This window comes from Manis javanica, chromosome 8 (assembly GCF_040802235.1).
Source record: "Manis javanica isolate MJ-LG chromosome 8, MJ_LKY, whole genome shotgun sequence".
NCBI classification, from domain to species: Eukaryota; Metazoa; Chordata; class Mammalia; order Pholidota; family Manidae; genus Manis; species Manis javanica.
In genome coordinates, this window is record NC_133163.1 from 114,587,671 (window position 1) to 114,606,941 (window position 19,271).

Here is a 19,271-nt window from a genome sequence, read left to right on the forward strand (position 1 = left end):
TAGCTCTGGCCCATTGCAGGCCCCATAATAATCATTCTTCTCGCCTGTCTCTTCTTGCCTTGTATAGTAAAGTTTATCATATCCCAAGTCTGTAAAATCTCTAATCAAACTTTCAACCAACTTTTACTCAGGAACTCTCAGCTTCTAGCCACAGAAGATCCCTCACCCTCACGTAACCTCATCACCACATGCTGAGATGGACCCCTCTCCCCGCTGGAAACTGTTCCTGGAAACACTGGCCGCAGATGCCTGGCTTCTGGCACCCATATCCTCTTGGCACCATTGGAATCAACAAGTCCTCAACCTATGGTTACAGGGAACCTTCATTGATTTCCAACCTGAAGAAGTCCACATCTACTCATCCTTACTGTGGGGAGTCCTATCAACCCTTTCCTGCCAATCCTCAAGCCCTCACTCCCTTCTCCGCCCCCGTTCAGAAGGAAGCAGTCAGAGAGAAAGCAACGTCCACAACCCCATAGAGGAGAAAGGGGGGAATGAAGGGCCCCCACCCGTAAGATGGCAAACTTCCTGCTTCTCTTCCGGGTCCTCGGTTCCCGCCGGTGCCACCTGAAGCCCAATCACCTCTCGCCCCCCTCCCAATCCCAGCACCTAGCCAACAGCCACCAGCCCCGTAGAAGTAACACCACAATCACCTCATGCGCCTTCCTATATAACCCAGCACCTTTCCCTAATAAAGCGGAACTCCCCGGTGAATTGCTGCTGTGTGTCGCTCCTTCCTTTCAATGTTAGTATAAGGCCAATCTCCAATCCTTCTCTCTAAATGAGCAGATTTCCTTCTAATTAAATTAGTCTCTTAGTCCATTAAGTGTTGGTTTTATTTATATTATCAACCCAAACCACCATCCAATTTCACTTGGATTACTGCATTAGCTTCCCTAAATGCCTTCTTTACTATTGGGTCCCCTTCCAATTTGTTCTCCACAAACTACAGATCCTGATAAAACACAGATTCAATCATGTCTCTACCCTGTTTAAAAATCCCCCAGAAGTTTCCATTACCCTAGAATTGGGTCTAAAATATGTGTTATAACCTATAAGGTACTGCATGATCTAGTTCCTTCCTACTTATCCAAAATCATTTCATTCCATATTCCATGATATGAACCCTCTCCTCTCTGACCTTTTAGTTACTCAAAAATGCCAGACTCTTCAACTCAGGGTCTTCACACAAACTTTAAAGTTTGTGTATTTTCTCCTCCAATGATTTTCTGGCTAAATTCTCAACTTAGTGTCATTTCTTTGGAAGCCATCGCTATTTATATTCAAGCTTGTCTGGTCCTGAGGACACCTCAGACTTCGTTCCTCGACATTCTCCACACCTGCTTCTGATCACAAAGCACTTCAAGTATCTTCTCCCCATATCCCAATCTACCTCTCTGCAGAGTGACCTCCAAAAACTAATCCTTTAACATCTAGCTTCCATCAGTCCATCTAAATACAAGTTATTTACTCATTTACATTTTAAATTTGCTTTTTTCCCCTTATTATTTCTCAAGTTTCCAATCCTTCCCCTAGGGTTTCTAAATTTTCCTTGGGCATCAACTCGGGCTACAGAGAAAGTAGTAATTTTTGTTTGAGGGGCACCTAACATATATAGACAGCGAAGATCTTTGCACCCAGAGAGGACATAAAGGACAGGCCATAAGAACTCAAATGCTTCCAGAAACCTTCAAGCAACTGGCAAAAGAAAGTTGATACCAGGTCTGTGATTATACAGACTCAGAAGAAAGGCTCTTGAATCTATGACATGGTAAATTCCTTTAAGGTACCAGTAAAAGTACCTATGCAATAATCCCCAAGAAAACCAAAATTTTACATGGGTGTCGGGGTGCTGGTTTACAAGTATAAGGAAATCTAACAGCATCAATACAGGGATCATTTAATGCTTGTCTTGGCTATAGTGAAGTGAATGAGAGATTGCTGAGATAGGGAAAGCATAAAAAACTTTTCTTTATCTCAGCATCATTTTAGGGGGTTGGGAAATTTATTTTAGACTTTAAGTAAATATGGCTTTTCTGTGGATGTGCTAAGTAGCGGTAAATCCTTTTAGATAATTAGTACAAAAAAAGTCACATCCGTCTAATAATTCCATTAAAAAAGATGCTTACCATTTCACCCATTCATACCTTTCTTGCTAAATTCTACAGTCTCTCTTTTGGCATCAAGTCTGACAATTCCCAGAGGCACAGGTCACTTTTAATCAGATGGCACCTGGTAACCCCTTGAGATACCCAGTTAGAGATGGCTATTGTTAGCCCTCTATGTCACTCACTAACTCCTGCTGTTTCCCGTCCCTTAGTGAACTTGTCGAGAAGCCAGCAGCACAGGGAGAGCCTTTGTTTTCTATTCATGCTCCATATGGTCTGGTTGAATGACCTGTCATTGTGTATAAGCTTATTGTACAGCATAATCATTTTGACTCTGATAACACTAACAAATGGCTGTGGCAAACGTCACAGGCATTTTAAAGGTCAAAGTGTTGACTAGTGCTAAAGAACTAGATGTGTTTTTGTTAAGATGGTATAAAATCACCTAAAAGAAATAAGATCTATTACATATTCTCTCATTAACTGATTAACTGAATGGGCTTACTTAAGTAGGGCACCCAAGTCAGACACCACTCAAATCAGATGAACTATATGTATTATTATTTTCATCAACCTATTCACATTAAAAATTTTCAGACAGAATGTCAAAATTCTGCTTGAGTCTTTCAATGCCTGATAGTCACCAATTTTTTTTCTTTTTGTCTACTGGGGCTATTTCTGCCCTTTCTTAGGACTTAGAAGTGGAAACTTAGGGGAGGCCAGGCACAGTAACTGGAAGAAGGAGATGATAAATCAGAACAGTTTGGGAGTTAGTGATGTGGAATACCATATGTGTATCCTAAAATTAAATCTCCTAAAATATATATTTGGCTGCTTCACATCTTTTCTGAAATAAGCTTAATGTCATCAGTGATATGACACAATAGTTACAAGTATGGGATTGCAAATTAAGCCTGTTTGGTTCAACAGGCAGAGAAAGACAAATACCATATGATTTCACTTATTTGTGGAATATAAAAACAAAGCAATAAATGTGTAAAGGGTTCATTTGCAATAAAACTGGCCTAAGGAAAAAAATAGTTAAAAAAAATCCAAATCAAAAAGAAGGAACAAAACAGCATTAGACTCATAGACACTGAGAAGTGACTAATGTTTACCAAGGGGGAGGGGAGTGGGTGGGGGTGGAGGGAGGGCGAACGGGACTGTTGAACCACTATGATGTACATTTGATAAAAAAAAAAAAAAAGACTGCTTGGTTCAAATATGGCTCTGTTATTTATTGTGAAACCCAAATTTAGGTTATTTAAACTCTTGGATCCTTAGTCACCTCAAAAGTAATGTAGAAATGATAATAGTATCTATCTCATAGGCTTTAAGGAGAATTGTATGAGATAATACATGGAAAGCACTTGTTACAGTGTAAGGCACACAGTAAGTCTGAAAAAATGTTACTTTTATTATTTACCATTATTATTACCAGTATGACCAAAATATCAAAGTATCTTTTATATTATATTAAAAAAAAGGAAAAATTCTTCTAATACAGTAATATAATTCAATATAAAAATAATAATAAAGACTACCAATATAGAGATACTTTGAAAACTATACCCATGATATGTAAACATTATGTGTTATATTCTGTGCTGACTTACCTATATCAATGTTTTCTCTTCCCAGTGCCACAAGAGAGAGAAATAGTATTTCTCTATATAAACTCCTAGGGGGAAAATAAGTGGAGAAAACATTATTATCCATATAGTCTATATATTCTTTAAAAAATTTTTTTGTGGTAATATAAGGATGAGATATTCTAACAAATTAGACAGCAGATAATATGAATCTGCTTAAAGGAACCATATATTCATTTAAAAGAAAGACTTACCTCTGCCTTTTAAAATGAGGACATTTATTCAGTGTCTCTAAAATTTGACTCATTGGTCCATAGACATCATTCATCTTTATGCTTTTTACCATGTTTTTCAATAGTTCCTGGTTAAATGAATTATCACCCTTTTGCAATAAATGGACCACTGGGTACTTTTGGGCTGTCAAAGAACAAAAGAGCAGATGAAGAAGAATGTTCTGTGTAGAAAGAAGAATGTAATTAAGCAGCAACTGACAGCTATTAAAGAAGTTAGAAAGCACTAAAAATAAATTGAGGGCAATAGACAAAAGAACAGAAATGTAAGAATGAAGAAAGAAAAACAAAAGAAAAAACAAATAATGATTTAAAAAATGCCTAAAGTTTTCTGTGACCTCACGTAGACAATAACTAAAAATACTATTTTCCTTAATATGGTCTCTGGAGGAAATTCTAAATCAGCAGCCTGGGATGGATACAAACAAAAAAAATTAGTAAAAAGAAAAAATTGGGACAAGCAATGTGCTAAAAGCAGAACTCTACAAAACATAACCTTCCAGCACATACGCAGCACCATTTTAAGAAAACAAAAACAAAAAGTCAAAAAAATCGACTTCCATAGAAGATAGCACTAAAAATATCAAACTTAACACTCACTCTCAAACAAAAGAGTACGATTTTGACCTGTAAGACAAAAAAGTAGTATAGTAAAATAAAAGTCAGCTATACATTAGCTTAGGCTATTTAAAGCAAGTAGAGATGTACTCGCAAATGAACGAAATCAGCCTTGTATGACAGCACTTACTGTGGGCATTCCAGAGGATGTACAAAGGCTGCCCTGGATCCTGATGTAATTTCATATTGTCCCATAACATTTGTATTAAAACATATTTACTATCTTCGGACATACAGTGGCGGGGAATCTGTGTTGAAGGAAAAAACATTCATTAACGACCCTTACATGATAATGTTTTGTAAATATTTTATCAAGATCATTAGAAATATTTTTTAGGATGTATGCATGCAAGACAGAAACACAATAGAAAATGAGAGGTGTGATTGTATTTTATATCTACTGAAGGAAATGGGCTGAGTTGAGAAGCTAATGATCTCTAACGCAGCAGATTTAACAAAGTATTAAGATAAGGGAGAAAGGCTACCGTGAAGGGCTAATCTTGACCAGCTAATGATTGAGGATCCACAGAAAGATGAATCCAGAAGCCTCATTCTACATCAGTCTGAGACCCCAGCTCAGGTAACTCTGAGTTAACCCCTTCATCATTCATTTATCATGTACTGGAAATCCAGAGCACATGCACAATATAGACGTGAAATACAAGAAGGGAGAAGATGAAGTTCCTGAATGTAGAGACTGCAATTAAGTGGTGGTGACAGCATATGAAAAAGTAAAAACACTTTCATAGAACAATATATCAGAAATTCAAGTGAACATGTAACAAACTACCTAAATGTTAAGCAAAAATTCTGAGTAAAGTAATGAAGAGAATGGTAGTACATGGCTGCAATATCAATTACATACATCTTCCTAAAAAAGTGTTAGTCTTGTTTTTGAAGAAGATAGTATGCTTGATTGGGGCCAACTCACAAATTTTTCTTCTAAGAGTCACTTACAGTTTATTCTTGAGGCTTGAGCAAAAATTCAAACCCTTTTACAAGATGGCTAAAAATCATGACTTTGACTTTGTTTTACTGCTAAACTGAAAAGAATCAATAGGTCTATTGATTCAGATGGTTATAAGGATACTTAGCATGATGTTATTTTTGTCACTGGGAACATACAATATTACAATGGGGGTGGTAGCATTGCCTTTTGGTTAATTCTTACTTTCATACCTTTGAGTACTTGTTACAATGCTCAGAAGAAAGAATCAATCCAGGTAAATTACTGGGTAAGTCAAGACGTCTAAAATACCACACCAGGTTCCAAAACACAATTGGATGATGGTCCACGAAGCCTGCCACTGTTATTGCATGGTCGCCTTCATTTTCCAATAAGCTTTCAAGTTCCTTCCATACCACCAAAGGACTGAGATAGGGAACAGTGATAGGATCTGGACTCGGGAGGTGCCATTCTAATCCCAGAGAATCCTGTTGAATAAATAAAACCCATAAATGGCAAATACAAGATTGATGACACTAAATCCTTAAAAAAAAATTCCTGTCAATGATTTCTATATAAACAGAAAAGTACTATAATTGTAATTGTATCATGTGACAAGAAACTCTTCTTGATAATAATATGACAGTTAATAAGGCTGTTCAGAACAAGGGAAACAAATCATATGTAACTGATCAATGTCCAAATTTTTAAAAACACCAGAATACATACTGTAGCTCCTTGTAAAGTAGTTGGCAGGCTGCCTGTAGGAATAAGCTTCTGCCCTCCAGTGTCTTCCTTATCCAAAGGGCCATAAGCACTGACACTTCTGGCCATTGGAAACACTGGACATTTTGACATAGCTGTTTTTGATCTATCAGCAGGGATTTGAATACTTCGGGCACATGTATTTTCCAGCAGTTTAGATTTTCTTAGGCATTGAAAAAAGAAAAAAAGCATATCATTGTCTGGGTTTACTTTACTTCATCTAGAAAGACCATGCTCTTCTCTTTAGAAACAGACATAGAAAAGTAAATCAAAAGAAAGATGTCCTTGGGCTTTAGCTAGGAAACAGGATATACTTTTTAAGTTGTCTAGTCACATTAAATTTCCTTTGCATCCAGTGAACTTTAAGTATTCAAGAGTCATTCATTTACTCAAAACATTTAGTGTATAACTTTTATACAGCAGGAACCACTGTAGGCCCAGAAGTTACAGATAGAGAAAATAGGCACCTAATTCCCTTAGGAGTCACAAGCTAGTGCGAGACAAAGAAAAGGTTTTAATAAGCCTAAGATGAAAGAAGGTGCGTGCACAGAACTGCAGTTTTGCTGCCAAGGCATTCAGGATCAACCGGGTTACATCAGCCTGCCAATACTACACAGGCATTTTCTTCTGCACACGTAGTTACCAATATGGCCTCATTTGCCTGGTTATATATATATATATATATATGGTGTATTTGGCACTTTTACAAAATGAAGTCAATTTCTACATTTGTTTTAAGCATAGATTTACTTATATTATGCTTACTGTATAAATCTTAGCTTAATCTAACAGTTCTTCCATCAGCTCTAAATGTTTTCTTAGATTATTAAACATTCTTAAGTAGAAAATCAAATATTCCAAAGTAGAAGTAAGTTAGCGCTGATATAATTCCTGAAGAGATGGAGGTAAGAGAAAGATATTCATTATAAACTGCATGTGTTCTATGGAATTTTTATCTTTAAAATGTTCATAAACATCACACATGAATTATACAGCTTAAACTCTGTGGATTCATAAAGCATAAACTATAACTGTTTAAACATTTAGATTATTAGAGAATTATAATATTATTATAATCAGGAGTAAGAATTTAAGATTATGAATATATTACATACAGTAATTTAAACCTTAAAATGATCACCTAACTTGCCTGTCATTATCAGAAATATGTACAATATATGATGTTTAAATACAGTTCCACAGAATCATAATTACCTGTTTAGATCAAAATTCCCTTGAACAGAGATAACAGATGCATCAAGACCAGAGGCTGATGCTGAAATACAAGACTGCCTTGCCTGACTTGAAAAGGAGGACGGAAAGTGCATATTTTCTGTAGATGGGCTTGACTTCAAAAAGTATCTGAAACGTGAATCAAAGAAACTTATTAAGAAATGAGAGATTCAGGTAACATGATCCTTAAACATGAAGGGAAAAAAAGCATAAATCATTACCTTCCAGGCCGTCTTAAATCTCTTATTTCAATATTCAGAAAGGGCAAGAAAAGATTGCCACAAAACGGGCATGTAGTATTGAGATTTGAATCATCAGCTGTCCAGCCAGCCATGATTTCCTCATCATGGACAAGACAATCACAAGTTCTACACCTAGAGCAACTTGAGATGAGAACCTATGGATGAAAACAGCACTTTATAAAGTAAACTCAGTTAGGGCATACTACGAATTCAAAACCATTTCAATTCATAAATATATTGGAAAAATAAAACTTGGGAGGATTCTGAAGTTACAAACAAAAAACAGATTACATTCAGTGCATTATTTAATATTTAACTATTTCAGCTAAATCTATTCCAAAGTTTTTGCCTGAAAAGGAAACTTTTGCCTGAAAATGAGCATTGTTACCACTGTAATTACCATAAACTTGCCATGGAAAAGCAAACTCAAGCATTAATTTGTTAGTACCCAAAATAGTTATTTATAATTTCATATTATAGATCTGTGCTCCTCAAAGTGTGATCACCAGGCAAGTGTTGGCCCACAAACTCTTACCGGTCTGTGATAAGTAGAGAAATTAAGAACAGGATTTGGAAACCTTTAAAGTAATTTTCATTGCTGCAACATCTAAGTTTGTGATCAATATATTTAACAGACTATCAGGCACGACTGATAAAACAGCAACAACAAAGAAACCCTGGTCTGCCCCTATAGACAGTTTAAGAAATGTTGCTATAGATAAATGTAAAAGCTGCCACTACATTAATAAAATAAATTCCTGATGCCATCAGGAACTTTGTAAGTTGTAACATCCATGCTCATCTTTTATTTTCTAGCTTCATGCAAATTTATTTTCCAAATTTATGCAAGTTAGGGTGAAACAGCAATAACACTCACAACTTTGGAAGCAATTTTTACACAGAAACTAGGGGAAAAAATTTAAATGTAAGAGCCTGATTTTTCCATCATAGGAAAAGGGGATATGTAGCAGTCTATCTAGCAGATATCTACAGCAAACTGATAGAAAGAATGAAAAATATGATGGAAAAAGTTGACACAAATGCCAAAACCTGTACCCTCATCAGAAAAGTGTGTTTGCATAAGCAAAACTGGTTGTGTTTAAGATGTGAAATTAAAATTCAAAGGGAACATACATATAGCTAAATATAAATGTTGAAAATGAATATGCTTTTGTATGCTGATAAATCTCAAAGGAAGCATGAAACTTTAAACAGATAAAGTAGTATGACTTCAACAATCTGAAATACTAGATATTTTAAGTTTATTCAGGGGCAATATACATTCTGAAATTTTCAGATGTTACATATTTAACTTCTTACTATTTTACCTCAGACCATCCAGCCCATATTTAAGAAAAGTAAAATTTATAAAGTAGTGTATGAAGAAGCTCTTTTGATTAAAATTGTACCTCCATTGCATAGTTCTGGAAGATATTTGTATTACTTGTATTGCAGGAAGATGCTACTTCTGATTTCCCAGGCAAGGCAAACTTTGACAAGGATCCTGTTCATTATTAAAAATAAAGAGCAAAACCATCAAAATTAATGAGAAAGGATATTGGAATTTTTCACTTTCATAATACATGCATTTTCATTTTGAGTACAAACTTAAGGAAATATGCTCTAATTCTACTGATTCCCACATGCTTTTTGTGTGTTCATTACTCACTTATTAAGCACTTTGTGTGTAGATGCTAGAAGGTATTCTAGTTGTTTGTAATTACTTTTGGCTGTTTCTATGTTTCCAGTTTGTAATATAAGAAAGTGTTTGGTTTTAAGGTCTAATAGACAGCTAATCTTATTACAAATCATAAAAAAACTTTCTGGCAATTCTCTGCATTATAAAGATCTTTTAAGATCTGGTACAGTAATCTCAGCTGTACTTTTTTTTTTAAAAAGCAACACTGGAAGGATAAGCCAAAGTGAATAAAAATGGCTACCGCTAGGGATAAGGAGGAAATAAGATGAAGGGTACAGGGGAAAGCTAGACTTCCCTGAAAGTGCTGTGGTTCTCCATTGGTTTGACTTGGGAGCCATGCATATCTTTTACAAAATTAAAACGTAAAGGAAAAAAATCAAATGCAGTATGACAGAACTGTTTGGACAAACCTTCTAAGGAGGCCGAACTTTCCAGGCTTGTTCTGCTGAAATCAATTCCTTTAGTCCCTGAAGTGGCACTGCCCTCTTGGGAGGAAGTGGCTCCTTCTAGCTCATGGCAGACATCTTCATCTGTTAAAGAGGTAGATTCGGAATCCTGGGCTCCCACTGAAGAAAGACTGGTACGATCAGAACTTTGATCCTAAGGATATAATTATAAGCTTAATTTCTGTCATATTTAAATTTAATTATTTAAAAAGTCACCTCTAAGGTAGAAGAAATGCCTAATTACTCAGATGACCAGTTATCATCATTATAACTTCTAGAGAAAAAAAACAACCACCAATTTTCAAGGGCATACTAAACTGGACAAACACGAGCTGGAGATAAATTTTTAAGACAGCATTTTTAAGTTAGATTGAAGGAGATATGTCAGTAAGATACTGTTTTAAAATTTATGTTTATATTTCATTCTTTTCCACATTGATCCACATTTCAAAGACATATATATCTAGTCTTCATTTTTGAGAACACCAAAAGAATAAGTCAAAATTTTTTTTGGTCATACTAATAATACATAAGAGAATCTGGTAGACACAAATTTTTGTATGAAAAACAAAAATCTTAACATCTGTAATTCCACTGCCTAGATAATACAACTTATTTTTTCTAGTTGTGTATGTATGTATGTATTAGAGTTGTTACTTTTAAGATTATTTAATTTTTTATTGGCTTTTTGGCTATAGCCACTGTATTTTTCAAGTGGGTGTTCCGGGAACTACAATATATATACGTAATCATTTATACTTAAAGTTAGTATTATACCACTTCACATAAGTAACTATAATGAATGCCAGCAGGGTGAGTCCCTTCACCACTATAAAACATCTATATATACTGAAAATCCCATGAGATATTATTAATTTTTGTTTTGGACACATAAGTATTTTAAAGAACTTAAGAGGTAAAAAAGTAGTCTTTATATTAACTAGCTATTTATGATCTTTGTTGCTCTTCCTTCATTCCTGAAGATGCAGGTTTCTTTGTGGTATCATTTTCCTCCCACCTGAAGAACTTCCTTTAGCACATCTTATAGAGCAAGTCTGCTGGCAATGAATTATTTTCCTTTGTCTGAAATGCTTTTAGTTCATCTCCACAGCTGAAGAGTATTTTTACTGGATATAGAATTCTGGGTTGACAGGTATTTTCTTCCAACACATTAAAAGTGTTGTTCCACTGTATTCTTTCCTCCATGGATTATGGTGAAAAATACATTGTCCATTCAAATCCTTATTCCTCTGTAGGTAATGTGTTATTTTTAACAGCTTTCAAGGTTTTTTTCCCCCAGCAGTTATTTTCTTATTGGCAGATGGGTATCTTTGTTTTTTTGCAGTTTGCTTATATGTGTTGTAGGTGTGCTTTTCTTTGAGTTTATCTGTCTATAGTTTACTGAGTCTCTTGTATCTGTAAATCTAAATTGTACATCAAATTTGGGAAGTATCAGCCATTATTTCTTCAAATATCTTTTCTACCACAGTTTCCTTCTCTAATACTTCTGGAACTCCAATTACATATTATACCTTTAGTACAGTCCCACAAACCTCTGAGGCTCCATTCATTTTTATAAAAAAGTCTCTCTCTCTTCTTCTAATTGGATAATATCTATACTCAACCTTCAAATTCACTGATTCTTCTGTCATCTCCACTCTGCTACTAAATCCATTCAATGAGTTTATTTCGAAGTGTATTTTTTATTTATAAAATTTGTTTTTTTAAAAAAGTTGTTTATATGTCTTGCTGGGAATTCCTTTCATTTATTTCAAATGTGTTTTTCTTTACCTCAGGGGGTCTAGTTATAATAGCTGCTTTAAAGTTTCTGTCTGATAATTTCAACATATGGGTCATCTCAGGATTGTCTTTCTCTTGAGAATTGGTGATATTTTCCTTGTTCTTTTTGTGTGAAATAATTTCAGATTTTATTTTGGGCACTGAATGTTACATTGTGGAGTCTGGGGGTACTGTTATAATCTCTTGGAGAACACTGATGCTTTTGTTTGAGCAGGCAGTCAATTGAGTTATGTTCAGATTGTAATTTGTGTTTTGATTTCTGTAAGCAGTGATTTAATTCTTAGTTCTCTAAGCCTTGTCTATGGCTGGTTTGCATCTATCCCATGTATGTGTAGCTCAGGGGTTAGGCTGAGACTTGTGAGGGCCATACACAGAATTAGGGAATCCCTTTGGTTGATACCCTCAGAGGTCACCTTCTCAGGTTACCTCTGTCCAGGAGATACAGGGTTTCTCTTGAAGTTTATCTGCCAGGCTTGCCATTCCACACTGGGACTAGGACCTGCTTTTGGGGCAAAGATGCATTAGAAAAGAAAATGGGGATTTCACTTCTGTGTGGGTCCTTCTCCACAATCTGTCTGCTTTTTCAAAATTCTTAGATAGTTTTTTTTGTATTCTGTCTACAGGTTTTAGACAAAGAGGCTATAATCAGTGAGGGTGGGTTTTAATGGCCTTATATTGCCACAGTGGAACTAGAGCTCTCACTTAATTTTTAAAGAATATTTTTGCTGGGTATAGAAAAATAGCTTGGAGACATTTTCTTTAGGACTCTAAAGATGTCTTTCCAGCATCTGCTGACATCATAGTTTCTCTTCCGAAGACAACTGTTAGTTTCTTATTGTTGCTCCTTTGAAGGGAATGTATCTCTTTTCGTTGGCTCTTTTTAAGATTTTCTCTTTGTATTTCATCTGTTTTATCATTAGATGCCTAAGAAAGTTTTCTTTCTATTTATTCTGCTTGATATTTGCAGATCTTCTAAATATGTGAGTTGACATCTTTAATCACTTTAGGAAAATTCTTGGCAATTAGCTTTTTAAATGAGAGACCTTTTATCCCAGTCCCTCTTCTTCTGGAACTCAGAGCAATGTTAGGCATCTTCATTAAACCCTGTATTCTTTTCTGAATTTTCCAAACTTTTTCCTGACTGTGCTGCAGTGTGGATATTTTCTATTAGCTTCTCACCTAGTTTACTAACCTTTCTTAATTTCATATCTTTTTCAGTTCTAGGATTTACACTTGATTCTTTTTAATAGACAAGTAGTAAAATTTTCCATCTTTCCACATATTTTTCTTCACCTTTTCCCTTATTTTCTTGAACATTTTAAAATTAATTCCAAGTCCCTTGCTAATTCAAATATTTGGATAACCTGAAGGTCTGTTTCCACCATGTTCTTCTTTTGTTTTTTAGTTATGGTCCTGTCTCTTGGTATAGCTATTTTTTAAAAATTGTTAATGTACAATTACTTGAACAACATTATGGTTACTAGATCCCCCTATTATCAAGCCCCCCCGACATATGCCATTACAGTCACTGTCCATCAGCGTAGTAAGATGCTATAGAATCATTACTTGTTTTCTCTGTATGTACTGCCTTTCCCATGTCACCCCCCCTTAAATTATGTGTGCTAATCATAATGACCCCTTTTCCCCTTATCCCTCCCTTCCCACCCATCCCCCCCAGTCCCTTTCCCTTTGGTAACTATTAGTCCATTCTTGGGTTCTGTGAGTCTGCTGCTGTTCCTTCAGTTTTTGCTTTGTTGTTATACTCCACAGATAAGTAAAATCATTTGACACTTGTCTTGCTCTGCCTGGCTTATTTCACTGAGCATGATACCCTCTAGCTCCATCCATGTTGTTGCAAATGGTAGGATTTGTTTTCTTCTTATGGCTGAATAATATTCCACTGTGTATACCACATCTTCTTTATCCATTCATCTACTGATGGACACTTAGCTTGCTTCCGTTTCTTGGTAATGGTAAATAGTGCTGCAATAAACATAGGACTGCACATGTCTTTTTCAAAGTGGGCTGCTGCATTTTTAGGGTAAATTCCTAGGAGTGGAATTCCTGGGTCAAATGGTATTTCTATTTTTAGTTTTTTAGGAACCTCCATACTGCTTTCCACAATGGTTGAACTAGTTTACATTCCCACCAGCAGTGTAGGAGGGTTCCCCTTTCTCCACATCCTTGCCAACATTTGGTGTTGTTTTTGTCTTTTGGATGTTGGCCATCCTAACTGGTGTGAGGTGATATCTCATTGTGGTTTTAATTTGCATTTCTCTGATGATTAGCAATGTGGAGCATCTTTTCATGTGCCTGTTGGCCATCTGAATTTCTTTGGAGAAGTGTCTGTTCAGGTATAGCTATTTTTAACTGAATGACAGAATATAAAATTGATATGACTCTAGATGATCTTCAGTTTCTCCAGAAAGGGTCTGTTCTTTCCTCAGTTAGTCAACATACAGGATGATTATTTTAATCCAGTCACAGACAGAGCTGAGTCATGCCTAGGTTGCAGTTTGGGTGAGGCTCAGTCTGCCTCTAGTTTGTCAATGCTCCTAAGTTAAAGCTCTGTAGGACTTGCAAGTAAGGGCCTAGTGTATTCACCAAAGCTCCCCCCACCTCCAGTCTGACTCCCCAGCAGCTCATGGACTCTGGCTATTGTATTCCTAGTACCATGAAACTGCTAAAAACTTATTTGTCAGAGACTTTTTGTTTACATGTTTAGCTTCCTGCCTCAGAATTTGGAAAATGTCTTTAGGAAAAAATTTATGTATTTCAGGACCCTCAAGTTTCTAATTTTGTCTCTCTAGCTCAACAAGATCTCAAAAGCTCCATGGCCCCCCACGTATTCACAGTCCTCTGATAAGGCAAAGCCTGGATTTGTAAACCTCTTGCTCTGTGCTCAAAACAAGCAAATGCCCTCAGGGAAAAAGTAATTACAGAACTTCAGCTCACTTCTGTAATTTTCCTCTTTCTAGAATTTTGTCCCTTTACTTTCTAGTTGCTTTAGCAGTCCTCAGATAACTTTAAATAGATATTTTCTATATTTCACTCAGCTTTTTGCTTTTGGGAGGTATACTGGTCTACCACAGGCTATTCCATCCTAACCAGGAAGAGAAATCCTAGGCCTTGCTGGTAATTTTTGAAGGCAAGCTGGACAGTATGTCTGGAAAAAAAATCTGCATTTTGAAGGAAATAATGAAGCTCAGTAAGCTTTTTCACATAATAGTTATTTTTATTCCAGCTACAAATCATGTTCTTTCAAAACTGAACTATAAACATAATCTTAGTGAATTTTCTTTCCTTCTGAAGTTACTATTCAAGTTCAAATTTGTATTCTTACTAACCTTATGTATCCCAAGAGTCTTTTTTTTTTGTAAAGCTGTGTTTAAAGAGAATGGTAAAAACAGACATCTGGTGGTGGAAGAGAGTAAAAAGGAAAAGTAGAAAATACTGACAAAACTTACCTTAGATGACGTGGTATACATGGTGAATCTTGAATACCATTTGCTTGCTTTCTCTGCAACTCCTTTTCCAGCAGTGAACATACTGTTTCTTAGAACATCTAATTTAGGTACTAGTAGTGTATCTAAATTAAATGAAGGTGATGAATGGATTAATGCATCCTGAGATTCTTCCCTAAATGGGCACGTAGGTGAAAAGGCTGGAGAAGACCAGAGTCTATCCCTTGGTCTGTCTTCGCTTTTTGTATAACTTTTAGATTTGGTAAGTCTCATTGGTCTAGGAGAATTAGGAGGCAGGCTAGATCTTCTGCATGCCTTGACCAATGCTGGACTTTTCTTGTTGGGTAATTTATCATCACATGCCCGCTGTAAATCAATGCTTGGTGCACGACTTGTCAAAGGACTGCTCATGTTATTCATATACATCACAATTTCTTCAGCTAAATCACGCCTAGCAGATGGTGTTGAAACGCTTTTACTATCATCTTCATCCTCTTCCTCCTCCTCTTTTTGCTGCTGTTCAGTCTCAGCAACCAAAAGAGAGAGGGGATCGAATCCTGTTGCAACATCAGTTTTTTCAAAAGGTTTTGCCGAGAAGCTGCTGCTCATACGTTGAATCCTCTTGGGATTTTTTGTAGCAAAATATCCCACTTTTGATCCATCTGTTTCATTGTCTAAGTCTTCTAAGTCAAAAATAACGGGAGAATCCACTTTATCTACCAAACAATTAGGACTTTCAAAAGGTGTATCATCATCACTAGATTCCTTTTCTAGACTGTCTCTTTTTGATCCTAAAGGTGCCTTTCCAATATCAAGACTATTTGGTCTCGTGCTTTTTGACATAACATTTGAAAGAATTTTTGCGTCAGCTCCTAACTTTTCAACCATATCTCCAGAGTTTGCTTTCTGGTTAATTCTATTGAGCATAAGCCCCATTAATACTCCTCCACTAAGATTGCGGCTTCTGTTTCCCCAGGACATTTGCTGCTGCAAATTAGGTTCATTGTCACTTTTGTGCCTTTGTCTGAAGCATCTACTTTGAATGTTCCCAGTTTCATTTGTTTCCTCAAAAGATGATATTAACAACAGCTCAGATGTGCTTTCTGAAAAATAAGAAGTGTTCTTAGCTATGAAAAATATAATGTGCAAATATGTCTTAAATATTTAAAATACAAGTAATGAAAATAATAGCAAGCACTCAATGTCTGCTATTTGTATGTATAAATAATTACATTATCTACCATGATCATTCCAACATCCTTACAAGTTGAGATGAAACTGACACTGAGATTAATTATCCAGCCCAAAGTTACCCAGTCCTTAAGTGATAGAATTGGGATTCAAATCCAGATTTGACTAACTATAAAGGGAATGCTTTTAGGCATTAGGATATACTGCTTTTTAAAACTAAATTGAGATTAATATTTATCCTTCTTATATTTAACAATAATAGTAAATATATATTAATTTCAATAAATTGATTAAACAACAGTTATACAATTGTGGTGTGTCAGCTGACCTTGAGATTCTGAGTCTTCTGTCTATAAAAATGAAAAAACCAAAAACACTCAACCAAACAAATGAAAGGCAGTTTTGTTAGCTTTGTCCATATGTAAATAGTTTTTAAAAACTCCAAATCCTATGACTATTAGATGAAGATTAATAATTTTACCTTCACTTTGCATATTGAATGTAAGTTAACAGTAAAATATGAATGGCCACTTCCTACTCAGAAATACTTTTCATTGCTTTTTGCCAAATTACTTAGGTACCAGTGATGAAAACACAAATCTAGATTTCTGATCACTTTAATTGTCCTCATTATAAGGGAGTCTCCCACAGCATTAGTCTAGGTAGGGTGTTGTCAACTGTCTTTTTCACATGTTCTATGTGATGCAAGTAGCTCTCTATAACCAGGCAATTATTTAAAATGTGCCATTTCCCTGACATGTGACATATTCAGGTAGCAGGATAGGAGATAAAAGGAAACATAAAAGCCCACAAACTAAAAATGTTTAATAAGTACATACCATTAACAAAGAAAACAGCATAGCAGAGAGGTAAAATGTACTTTTTCTATATCAGTTTATGATTAAGGACATAAGAAATCAAGAATATACTTTCTTTTAATATTCTGGGAATATTAGAATATAAAGAAAGCTTTCTGTTTGACAGGTTGAGTATTATCAAAGGCTTGGCTTGGGAGAATCTTACAACCCAAAGGTAATACTCTGGGATTGCATTTAAATAGTTGTGTAAGGGGTTCCCTTGCAAAGTCAGGACTATGCTATGGCCTGAAGACAAATAAAGTTGGTACCAAACTAAACCAGGGGTTGACAAACTATACTTATAAGCCAAATCTAGCCCACAGACTGTTTTTGTACAGTCTCAAATGGTTTTTATACCTTTAAAGGGTTGTATAAATCATATTCCCATGACCGAGACTATATGCGGCCTTCAGTGACTGAAATATTTACTACTGGGCCATTTACAGACATGTGTTCAACCCTAGGTTTACATGTACACTACATGTACACTACTAGGTTTACATGAATGCTACAGACCTCTCACACTGAGGCTGAAATTATTTAACTTCTTTGGGCCAGGTGGCTCTATGACGTAATTCTGGCCAGTGATATTCAAGTGGTAGTTGTTCAGTGTTTCTGGAAACTTTTACTTTCACAGTAAAAGGGGACAGATGTGGCTGGTGCTCCCCATTCTCACTCTTTTTGCTTTACACAGTTGATGCCTCAAGTTGCCAGTGGCCATATTACAATCATGGTTACGTTAGTCAGAAAGACAGTAAAAGCAGGATGAAAAGTGGTGGGGCCCACCAAGAACTCAGGAAGTTAATCAGATAGAGCCAGAGAACCAGAGATAACTCAGAGGATTAATTAAATGAAGCCGCAGGGACTGACAGTGACTTGAAGGGCGCAGGCATTTCCCAGATGACCAAAATTCCCCCTTATAAAAATGTCAGAGTGCAGCCCATGTCTTCAATCTTCCAATCAGATCAAGTCCCCACGGCCAAAGAATGTCAAGGACTTCTCTGCTTTGCCAAAAACCCCATAAAAAGAAGCCTCACAGTAAGCTGTCTGCCTTTGTCTACCTTGACTCTGGCCCATTCCTCCCTTGAGTGTAATCACATAAACCTGCCTTTATTTGCCTTGACTCCAGCCTGCTCCTCCTTTGGAGCATATTTGAATAAAACTTTCACTCCGCTTCACTGCTGTGTCTGCCTTTCAATCCTTTGTTGTGGTGGAGATGAGTACCGAGGAGAATGAACTCAACCCCCTAACAGTTAGGTCCAGAGAACTGATGGCAAAACCCCTGAAACAACATCTTGAGCAGTTGTTTACCTGTGAATTTCTTATTTGAGGAAGAATAAAAAAAAAAAAACCTTTGACCTCTTTAAGCCAATGTTAGTCATATTTTCTGAGTCTTGGATTCCTGACTGAAATACTAGCCCTTTTTCAGATTTTTTTAACATGCTATAAGCCTTTCCTACCATACAGCATTTTACATACTGCTTCCCTCTCCATGGAATGCTCCCTCTCGGTTTCTCCTTTGCAACCCCTATCCTCATTTGTTTCCTACTCACCCTTCAGATCTAATCTCAAAAACCATATTCTCAAGGAAGGCTTCTCTGACCAATGTCCCCACAAACCCAGCACACGTCTCTCTATTGTATGTTCCCATAGAAACTTATGCTTTTCTTCATTTAATCTCATAATATTTTTACATTTACTTGATTATTTGATTAATGTTTTCCTTCCTCACACCTGCTTTCTCCATGAAAGCAAGGACCATGTTTATTTTTTGTTTCTTATTATATCCCCAGTAGTACCTGGCACATGGTATCATATTGTAGGAGCTTGTGGGTAAAATTGTAATATTTCCAGAATATCTCGCCTCCCTTTAGTATATCTGCATATCAATAGGCATTCAGAGGTGGAAAGAAGTATGGCTTTAGTGCATTTGCATCATTCCTCAGGGGTGGAGAGAAGTTCATCATCTCCATATCAATGGGTAACTACATGGGCAAGGAAGGCTTATCGTACCTGAGAG

At 36.1% G+C, this 19,271-nt stretch overlaps 1 protein-coding gene across 11 annotated transcripts in view; it reads right to left on the reverse strand.

Annotated features, from left to right (window-relative positions):
* Positions 1–19,271, reverse strand: part of DENND4A (DENN domain containing 4A) — a 142,732-nt gene that overhangs the window by 15,231 nt on the left and 108,230 nt on the right. For 8 of the 11 annotated variants that reach the window (XM_073212031.1, XM_037010015.2, XM_037010014.2 and 5 more), the window contains 11 exons: positions 15,207–16,306; positions 9,904–10,093; positions 9,204–9,298; positions 7,774–7,949; positions 7,535–7,681; positions 6,284–6,482; positions 5,788–6,042; positions 4,739–4,856; positions 4,591–4,617; positions 3,955–4,117; positions 3,725–3,789 (listed from right to left, as the gene is read on the reverse strand). In XM_073212031.1, coding sequence (XP_073068132.1) covers positions 3,725–3,789; positions 3,955–4,117; positions 4,591–4,617; positions 4,739–4,856; positions 5,788–6,042; positions 6,284–6,482; positions 7,535–7,681; positions 7,774–7,949; positions 9,204–9,298; positions 9,904–10,093; positions 15,207–16,306 — 2,535 coding nt within the window. The remainder of the gene's footprint in view (positions 1–3,724; positions 3,790–3,954; positions 4,118–4,590; positions 4,618–4,738; positions 4,857–5,787; positions 6,043–6,283; positions 6,483–7,534; positions 7,682–7,773; positions 7,950–9,203; positions 9,299–9,903; positions 10,094–15,206; positions 16,307–19,271) is intronic. The other 3 variants (XM_073212030.1, XM_073212029.1, XM_073212032.1) reach the window with 1 other exon arrangement.